Source organism: Vombatus ursinus, unplaced genomic scaffold (assembly GCF_900497805.2).
Source record: "Vombatus ursinus unplaced genomic scaffold, bare-nosed wombat genome assembly UNPS02014802.1, whole genome shotgun sequence".
In the NCBI taxonomy this organism is placed as follows: Eukaryota; Metazoa; Chordata; class Mammalia; order Diprotodontia; family Vombatidae; genus Vombatus; species Vombatus ursinus.
In genome coordinates, this window is record NW_020954580.1 from 24,332,605 (window position 1) to 24,343,397 (window position 10,793).

Genomic DNA, 10,793 nt, shown 5'->3' on the forward strand with positions numbered 1-10,793 from the left:
TGGGATCTGTCAGGAAAATCAAAAAACCAAAGTTTCAAACAATGTGTCAGGTTGGACAGTGACAGTTTCCTCTTAATTACCCTCCTCTAGGCAAAGGGCTGGTGCCCAGAAAGCCCTCTTTGAAGAGCCCTGGAAGGGCTCAGCATATTAGACTAATGGATACCAGAGGTGGGGCTCTAGGGGAGAACTACCAGTATGGGCAGTAGACCTTGTTTCCCTAAACAGTGAAAACGGTGCACTAGCATGTGAGGACGCACACACATGGGAAAGGGCACACCATTTGGATGTAAAAACAAGAATGAAAGGAAAAACTTTAAAACTCCTTCTACCAAATCATGCCCATTTGCTCTTCCAAACTGCTCAGATTCACCTCGCTCCATACAGACAATCCCCTCCATCAACAATCCCTCCAATCCCACCACTAATTTCCCTGAGTACTTGTGTAATAATCATGACAACTCAACTTAATATTAAACTTACAGACTTGCAAGGCACCTTCCTCACAACAGCTCTGTGAGGTAGGAATTGCAAGAATAATTACTCCCATTTTACAGATAAGGAATCTGAGGCTCTGAAAAGTTCAATGTTTATCTCCTAGACTTTTGTGCTTGTTCATGTAAGCATTTTAAATATCTCTATTATTTCTGTCTTTATGTTCAATAATGATGTTGTTGTTCAGTCCATTTGGGATTTTCTTGGCAAAGATACTGGAACAGTTTGCCACTTCCTTCTCCAGCTCATTTTATAGATGAAGAAACTGAGGCAAACAGAGTTAAGTGACTTGCCCAGGGTCACACAGGTAGTGTCTGAGACTGGATTTGAACTTAGGAAGATAAGTCTTCCTGACTCCAGGCCCAGCACTTTCTCCACCGAGGGCCAGCTAGCTGCCCCTTGATAAGGATAGCTCATACTTATATTTACCACTTGCAAATTTATTTTCTCACTTTATGAGAACACAATGTAAGTAATATCACTTTTCAACATGGAGGTTTAAATTTAAATAGAGGTTCAGCCAATCAAAGGAACTTAGCCAAGGTGACATGGTTAATTAATTGGAAGAGCTAAGATTCCTTCCTGAGTCTTCTAACACTTCTAAGAAATCCAAGACTTTCTCTTTTAAGAATGGTAAGTTACTGTCCCAGATCACTTGTACCATACATATGTAAGTTTCTTCTAAAACTGCATTCCTGAGGACCATTAGCCCCCTTCCGGCCACCTCCCAACCCTCCAGGATCTAGACCAGGGGTAGGGAACCACATGTGGCCTCACCTCAAGTGAGGCTTTTTGACTGAACCCAAATTTTACAGAACAAATGTGGCTTTGAGGCTGCAGGTTCCCCACCCCTGATCTAGACCCTCATTCCCAGCGCTAGTTTAAATATTTCTAAGTCCTGGAGTAGGATGATAAAAACGAAAGATGAAATTATGAGAAACAGAAAGTCATTCAGAGTAAATGACAAGAATTTAAACCACAGGATTCAATGTACATACAAGAGTTACAGATTGCGACTTTCGGCCAAGGAAGATAACTCCAACAGAGGAGAGGACAAAACTCTTTCAAAGTATTTCAGGTTCACCTTCCAAAATGGATTCTTCCTCTTTTGCCACCTCCTCCATCCCCACCAATGTCTTAGCTATGGAAATTTAACAGCATTATATTACCATATAAATAGTTTGCATTTATTTGTTCATCCTATCTCTTTCTCACCGATGTAATAAAGGTGTACATAGATATACAGTAGTACTGTAATGCATGTAGTATTCAGGTAAATGATATTATGCCTATTATTATAGTTACAATACAATATGGAGGTAACTAGGGTAGCTAGGTGGCTCAGTGGATGGAATGCTGGACCTGGAGTCAGGAAGACCTGAATTCAAATCTGGCCTCAGACACTTACTAACTGTATGACCCTGGGCAAGTCATTTCACCCTGTTTGCCTCCATTTCCTCATCTGTAAAATGAGCTGGAGAAGGAAATGACAAAACACTCCTGTATCTTTGCCAAGAAAACCCCCAATGGGGTCATGAAGAGTCAGACGTGACTGAAACGACTGAACAACAAAAACAAACTGAGACAATTGTGGCACGGTGGCTAGAGAGCAGGCCTTGAAACCAGGAAGACCTGAATTAACTCAAGTCCAGCCTTTGATGCGTGCTGGCTGCTGGACCCTGGGCAAAATATTTAATCTCTTGGCATCCAAGGCAATTTTCTAAGACTCCAAATTGTGGAGAAGGTGCTGATCTGCTTTGGTAGAGGGAGTTACCTATGCTAGTGAAATCACAGGTCCAGGCTTTATTATATTTATTTTACCATATATCCACTAACATGGACTTTTAGTAAGAGTCAAGGAATGGCCTTTTCTGTTTGCGTGGGTCAATTCATTACCCAAAGACTGGCTTCCAGGGGACAAATGCTTTTCACTACAGAAGCTAGTGAAGATTGTCTTGTAAGGCACAGAGAGGTCAAGATGCATCAGTGAAAGCAACGAGGCAGTGTGGTACAATGGGGTGGTATAATGGATGTGGAGACAAAGATCTGGCAAAGCCCTGTTCAAACACCTTTTAGGGGCAGGTAGGTGGCGCAGAGGATAAAGCACTGGCCTTGGAGTCAGGAGGACCTGTGTTCAAATCCAGTCTCAGACCAGACACTTGACACTTACTAGCTGTGTGACCCTGGGCAAGTCACTTAACCCCAATTGCCTCACCAAAAACAAACAAACAAACAAAACACCTTTTTAGCTATGTGACCTTGGGCAAATCATTTAACTTCTCTTGGATTCTATTTCTTCATCTTTAAAATGGAGATGATAATGCACCTGGATTGCCACAAGGGTTGTTATGAGGGATAGATGAGATAATGTATACAAAACACTTTATCAGCTGTGAAGGACTACGAAAAACATATCCTACTGTTATTTCTAATATGATTATTATGTAGATATGTAGAATGTTATATGTTTAAGGTTTACATATGATATAGTATGTATAAAACATAAAATGTGTAAATATACATACATTTGTATACATATAAACACACAAATAGGAGGGTCATAGTTTCAAAACTTGGTTTTGATTTAACTGATATCCTCAGCAAAGCAATTTTCAGGCAGCTTCCATCTCTGGTATATAAATCTATATATGAAATGTTCAGACTGTAATTGAAAGCATGTTGAATATTATAGCTCAGGAGGGCCTTGTTAGCCCCACTCTATCACTACTTTTAAATTTGATGGGATCTCATAAGGAAATCCAACAAGCTATGGATCCTATCTTGGCTGTCCCAAGAAGGCCGATCTTGAAGGTCTCTTTCCCGCAAATTCTGTGATTCTTTAGCATCCAAAAATAGTTTGTGCGTTGGTGTACACACACGCACACACACACACACACACACACATGCACACACACATGCACATACATACCATCTGGAAGCTGGTGTAGCTCAGCTGGTAGGGTACTGAAATAATCATGGGCAAGAGCTTCTTGGGCAGAGACCCGATCTCGTGGGAAGCCTCTGAGCATTTGAGAGGCCAGGTCTTCAGCTCCTGGAATCCTGCCCAACCTGGAAAAGTATAAGAGAAAAATGAAGATTCTCTAGAGCCCCCCCACTTCCAAAAGAAACATCCCTTAGCAAAAAGAAAAAAAAAAAAACCAATAAGCCTAAAAGGCAAGAAGAGGCAAGATTTAGAAGTGTGTGTGTTTCAGGTTGAACTTCCCTGGGATTAGTTCATATGCAAGTGAGAAAATAGTCCCTCATCCCTTTCTCCTCTTCAATCTCCAACCAAATCCTTACCTGCCCTGTTAATGAGATGAAGGAAGACGTTCAGAAGCATTACTCTTTCATTTCATTTTGTTTCCCCATGTCTCTGGGCACTGAATTGCACACAGGATTATAATTATAAAAACGGAAATCTATAATTAACCATTCCAGTGTGATGGACACAGGAACATGCATCAGATCAGAAATTTGATTAAGTAGAGGGTCCTGGTACAGGCTCTAAGGGTCAGCAAGTTCCATGTCTGCCCAGGTCAAGAAGAGGGGGAGAAATTCTCAGGTATCAAATCCCAGGTAAAATCTACAGTACCTCTGAAATTCAGATCCCAAGGAAGATCAGTGATAAAACCATCCTGATTTTCCCTGTGATGGATTAGAGGAATAATAATGAAAACATAATAATAGTACATGTTTCTATGGTACATTGAGGTTTACAAAACACATTCCTTACAGGAGGAATCACTAAAGTAATTAGAACCCTAATCATATAATGCCTTGATGGTCCACATCCACTATAATTCAGCCTTGTATGGAGTTAAGTATTCATACTTAGTTACAACTTTTGGAAGTGTGCACTGATTCATGGATTATAATTATTTTTGTACACCTAACACTATAGTCTGCAGACAAATTTAGTCACTGAAAGCTCGGCGAGGAAAACTCTGCTGCCTCCTATAGTCAAAATTATCAAGCATTCATTGACCTCTGAGTCTCAGGCAAGGACTACCTAGAACTACTTTTCATCCTACTGAAGTACTCTAGTAAATATACAGGTAAACAAAGGTAGAGGAGTTTTTTTATCCTAGAATTTAAATTTTTATTTTATTTTGATATGGAAGACAAACAAAATAAATTTTTTTCTCCCTTTCCTGGGATCCCCATTGCAGTGATGTCAGAAACCTTAGCTCAAAGAACTCAAATTACATCATTTCATATAAAACTTACCTATGAAGCTAGACAGTCTTTAACTCTTAGTATTTACCACTTTTCAAAAAAAAAAATTACTGAGCATTATAAAAGCCATATTCCAAAGTCACATTAAGAGTGACCCTTCTATATGTATGTAATAACTTGCAAATTGACAAATCTTCTCTTTCATCATAGGCTGAATCCATAGAGAAAGGATCCCAATTTACAAATGCTAACTCATTAGCTCTTGTTATAATCTAATAGGAAATATGCTGGACTGAAGAATGATTACCAGGACACTGCCCTAGGGGCTACTCTCACCATCCCTGTCTATGGATGTGTTACATGCAAGGTTCAATTTAACAGAGAACGGATAGCTTGGGGAAATTGTATCTAAGAGTATAGAAATAGATCCATCTTATATACTTATTAGGCATTTTTTTGTGTTATATTTATTACCACATTAGGTGAAGGAGCATTGGAGATGGCATGTACTAGGCTACAACCTTGGACACCCTTTTCCTGCATAGAGAAACTATAACAAAAAAGTTCAAAGTCCTCCGTGGGTCCCTATCCACTCAAGATCCCCCTATCTAAAGAAGTATTTATTTTTACTCAGCCAGAGGACACAATTACTTCAAAGCCAAAGCAAGGTAATTAAAAAAAAATGCAGTAAGAAAAATATTGCCGGGATGTTGCCTCCATAAGCTGGGACACACACGCACAGAAATACTTACACCATCCACAGATGGGAACTGTGGACATACCTTGCAGATATGCATGGAGGGGCAAACACAAAGGGAACACGTGTGACTGAATCCCATATGTGAGAGATAACCATGCTTTAGATACTGGCGGGCCACTAACGTCTTCTTGGAGCCACTTAGATTTCCAAAAGGTAAGTTAATATCTACAGGTACTCTAAAAATCGTGTGAGAATCTCAGCCCCCTTTTTGTCACCATCTGCTGCCATCACTGCAGAAGCAGATGGAGATCTCACAGAACAGCTGGCCATTTTGTAATTGATTTACTTAACCCTCTTATCTTCCCCACCACTAATCACAGTACTCTGCACAAGGGATGGGATAGCACTGGAACTGTGATTTCATAGGTGAGGGAGCTCCCTGCATGGGATTTACCCTTTCTATAAACTCTGGTTGAGAAAACTCCCTCTACTCATACAGTGGCATTTTATATTCTTAGAGCACTGAGAGGTTAAGTTACGTCCCCAGGGTCACACAGCCAGTGTATGTTAGATTTAGAATTTGAACCCGGCTCCTTGTGACTTTGGGGTTGCCGCTCCATCCACTAGGCCATAATAGTTCTCTGCAAGGACTTAATAAATATTTGCTGCATTGCATTTCTGAAATCGAGTTCAAGATCTTCTGGTTTCTTTGTGTTTTTCCTGGGCAGGTGAAAAAAAAAAGTAATGCAATCTAGCGAATTATGTTGAGTCTCCATTGATGAAACATTGGGCTGTTCCTATTTAAATGACCTGTTCAGATTCAGTTGCTCACACTCCCCTCCCACAGGGTTCAGTGTTTGGAGGACTTCTGCAGGACATTTTAAGATGATGGAGGTGATCACAGAGTTCTGTGGAATTTCGCTGAGTCTTCAGCAAAGCTCAGGCATGGAGATGGGTTGTGAGGCTCATTTTCCATTTGGAACTACAATGACCACAGCCATTCCATTGAGCATTAATCAGATTGGAAAAGGTGACTTCATGGATCCTCAGGTCTCTGGCTTTTTTAGAACACAAATAAGAATGTTCTCTGTACAACTCGAGTCCCAACTCGACTTCCTCTTGCTCAATCCCATGCCTCTCCTTTGACTCTACCCTTCAAGATAACCCACTGGATTCTTTGCCTTTTAAAGAAGAAGCAAGGTGCCATAAGAGTAGGTCATCTGATTCACCCCAAGTACCCCAAGGTACTATTCAATGCTTTATCAATACACAGTTTTGTTCAATCTGATCTAAAGGAAAGATGTCTGCCACTTTCTTATAGAGATTATTCCATGACTTGATAAAAATTCCCTGAAAGGCAGCCCTAAAGTCTAGAGGGCCTTTCTTGGATTTCAGACCATTTTTAGGTGATAGGTCACCCTTGCCTTCTCCTGAAAGAGATCCCAAAATGAAAACTTCCAGGGACATTATACTCAAATTCCAGAGGTCCCAGGTCAAAAAGAAAATACTTTAAGCAGCTAGAAAGAAATCATTCAAATACCATGGAACTACAGTCAGGATCATACAAAATTTAGCAGCTCCCATGTTAAAGGAGCAGAGGGCTTGGAATATGATATTATAGACAGTAAGGAGCTAGGATTACAACCAAGAAAAACCTACCCAGTAAAACTGACTATAATCCTTCAGGGGAAAAATGGATATTTAATGAAATAGAAGACTTTTAAGCATTCTTAACGAAAAAATTAGAGATGAATGGAAAATTTAACTTTCAAATAACAAGTCTCAAGAGAAGCATTAAAAAGGTAAACATTAAAGAGAAAATATAAGGGACTCAATAAGGTTGAACTGTTCACATTCCTACATGTGGAGATGACACATGTAGCCCCTAAGAACTTTATAATTATTAGGGCAGTTAGAAGGACTCTATATAGACAGAGGGCAGAGGAGTGAGTCAATTATGTTGGAATGATGTCAAAAAAAGGGAGGGGAAAGAAAAAAGAACGCCCTGGGAGAAAGGAGAAGGGAGAGGAAGAAGGGGAGAAATTAATTCACTTATAAGAGGCATACAAAGAGGAACTTTTACAATGGAGGGGAAAATGGTGGTGGGGGCAATGCTTGAGCCTCACTCTCATACGATATATTTATATACTTATATACATGTATGTAGATATGTATGTATGTATACCTACATACCTAAATACATATAGATACATATATATGTATGTAGATATGTATGTGTGTATGTATACACACACACACTCATTTGGGTATAGAAATCTATCTTACCCAATAAGGAAGCAGAAAGGGAAGGGCATAAGAGAAAGCCGGGTGGAAGGGGGTGAAAGGGAAAGTGGATTAGGAGAGGCAGTGATAAGAAGCAAAGCAGAATTTTGAGGAGGGACAGGATAATGAGAGAGAGAAAGAGAGAGAGAGAAATAGAAGAAAAGAGAATGAAGGGAAATGCAGAGTTAATAATCATAACTGTGAATGGGATGAACTTACCTATAAAACAAAAGCAGATGAAAGAATGGATTAGAAACCAAAATCTAACAGTATGTTGTTTAAAAGAAACACACTTGGAACAGAAAGACACATAGGGTTAAAATAGGGAGTTGGAGCAGGATTTACTACACTTCAGCTGAAGTAAAAAAGCAGTAGCAATAATCATCTCAGACAAAACAAAAGCAAAAATAAAACTAATTAAAAGAGATAAGCAGGGAAACTACATCTTGCTAAAATGTATCATATACAATGAAATAATATAAATACTAAGCATGTATGCACCAAATGCTATAGCATCCAGATCTTTAAAGGAAAAGTTAAATGAGTTAAAGGAGGAAATAGATGCAAAAACTATACTAGTGGGGGACCTCAACTTTCCCCTCACAGAGCTAGATAAATCTAACCATGAAGTAAATAAGAAAGAAGTTAAAGAAGTGAATAGAATTTTAGAAAAGTTAAATATGCTAGACCTCTGGAGAAAACTGAGTGAGCATATAAAGAACTATACCATTTTCTCAGTAGTACATGGCACCTTCACAAAAATTGACCATGTATTAGGGCATTAAAATTTCACAAACAAATGCAGAAAAGCAGAAATATTAAATGCACCATTTTCCAAACATAATGCATCATGTTCAACAAAGGATTGTTGAAACATAGATTAAAAATTAATTGGAAATTAAATTATCTAATCCTAAAGAATGAAGGGTTCAAAGAACAAATCATAGAAACAATAAATAATTTAATTAAAGATAATGACAACAATGAAACAACATACTAAAATTTGTGGGATGTAGCTAAAGTAGTACTTGGGAAATTTTATATCCTTAAATACTTACATCAATAGAGAAAGAGAAGATCAATAAATTGGGCATGCAGTTTAAAAAACTAGAAAATGAACAAATTAAAAATCCCCACTTAAACACCAAAATAAAAATCCTGCAAATCAAAGGAGCTATTAATAAGACTGAAAGTTTAAAAAAAATTGAACTAATAAATAAAACTAGGCCCTGGTTTTATGGGAAAAATAAAATAGATAAACTATTGGTTAATTAGATTTTTAAAAAGAAAGAAGAAAACCAAATTACTAATATCAAAAATGAAAAGGATGATTGCACCACCAATGAAAATGAAATTAAAGCAATTATTAGGAGATATTTTGCCCAGTTATAGATGCTAGTAAAACTGACAATCTAAGTGAAATGGATGAATATTTACAAAAATATAAATTGTCCACATTAGAGGAAGTACAATGTTTAAATAGCCCTATCTTGGAAAAATAATTGAATAAGCCAATTTCCCTAACAAATATTGATACAACATTTTTAAATAAAATACTAGCTAGGAGATTGTAGCAATATGTCACAAAAATCACACATTCTGACCAGGTGGGATTTACACAAGGAATGCAGGGCTTAATCAATATTAGGAAAACTATAAGTATAATTGACCATATCAATAAGAAAAGCAACAAAAATCATGTGATTATATTAATAGACACAGAAAAAAAGATATCATCAAAATACAATACCCATTCCTACCAAAAACACTAGAAAGTATAGGAACAAGTGGAACTTTTCTTAAAAGAAGTAGTATCTATCTAAACCAAGAGTAAGCATCATCTGTAATGGGGATAAACTTGAAGCCTTCCCAATAAAATCAGAGGTAAATCAAAGATGTCCATTATCACCACTATTATTCAATATTGCATTAGAAATGCTAGCTATACCAATAAGATAAGAAAAATAAATTAAAGAAATAAAAATAGGCAATGAGGAAACAAAACTATCCTTTGCAGATGATATGAAGGCATACGTAGAGAACCCTAAAGAATCAATCCTAGAGAAAGAAAACAGGAAACTGGGCCGGGCGGGGGGGGGGGATTTCACAACAGATTTCTCTGATAAAAGCCTTATTTCTCAAATATATAAGAAACTGAGTCAAATTTATAAAATTAAGAGCTATTCCCCAACTGATAAATGGCCAAAAGATACAAACAGGCAGTTTTCAGGAGAAGAAATCAAAGCTAATAATATTTACATGAAAAATGTTCTAAGTCAATATTGATCAAAGAAATGTAAATTAAAACAACTCTGAGATACCACCTACTATCCATCAGATTCACTGACCTGACAGAAAAGGAAAATGACAAATGCTGGGACACTAATGCCCTGTGGGTGAAGTTGTGAACTGGTCTAGCCATTCCACAATTTGGAACTATGCCCAAAGGGCTATAGTAATGTGTACAATTTTAGACCTACTAGATCTATATGTCAAAGAGGTCAAAGAAAAGGGAAAAGGACCTATATATACAAAAATATTTATAACAGCTCTTTTTTGTGGTGGCAAAGAATTGGAAATTTGGGGGATGTCCATCAATTGGGAATTGTAGTATATGATTGTGATGGAATACTACTGTGCTAAAAGAAATGATGAGGGGTATGGTTTCAGAAAAACCTGGGAAGACTTATACGAACTCACACAAAGCGAAGTGAGCAGAACCAGGAGAACATTGTACACAGTAACAGCAATATTATAATGATCAACTGTGAAAGACTTAGCTACTCTGATCAATACAATGACTACCCAAGACAACGTTAAAGGACCCTAGAAGAAAAATGCTATACACCTCCAGACAGACATGAACTGAATGCAGATCAAAGTATAATTTTTTTCACTTTCTTTATGTTTTTTGCTATTTATTTATTTATTTATTTTTGGCAGCATGGCTAATATGGAAATATGTTTGCATGACTTCACATATATAACTGACATTATATTGCTTATCTTCTCAACAGGTAGCAGAAGGTTGGGAGTGAGAAAGAGAATTAGGAACTCAAAATTTTAAGAAACGTATGCTAGAAAGAAAGAAAGAAAAAGAAAGAAAGAAAGAAAGAAAGAAAGAAAGAAAGAAAGAAAGAAA

The 10,793-nt window shown here is 37.5% G+C and overlaps 1 protein-coding gene across 1 annotated transcript in view; it reads right to left on the bottom strand.

Annotated features, from left to right (window-relative positions):
* Positions 1-10,793, bottom strand: part of CDK15 (cyclin dependent kinase 15) — a 93,576-nt gene that overhangs the window by 15,187 nt on the left and 67,596 nt on the right. Inside the window, exon 11 of the mRNA XM_027873516.1 lies at positions 3,422-3,561. Within this exon, the coding sequence (XP_027729317.1) occupies positions 3,422-3,561 (140 nt within the window). The remainder of the gene's footprint in view (positions 1-3,421; positions 3,562-10,793) is intronic.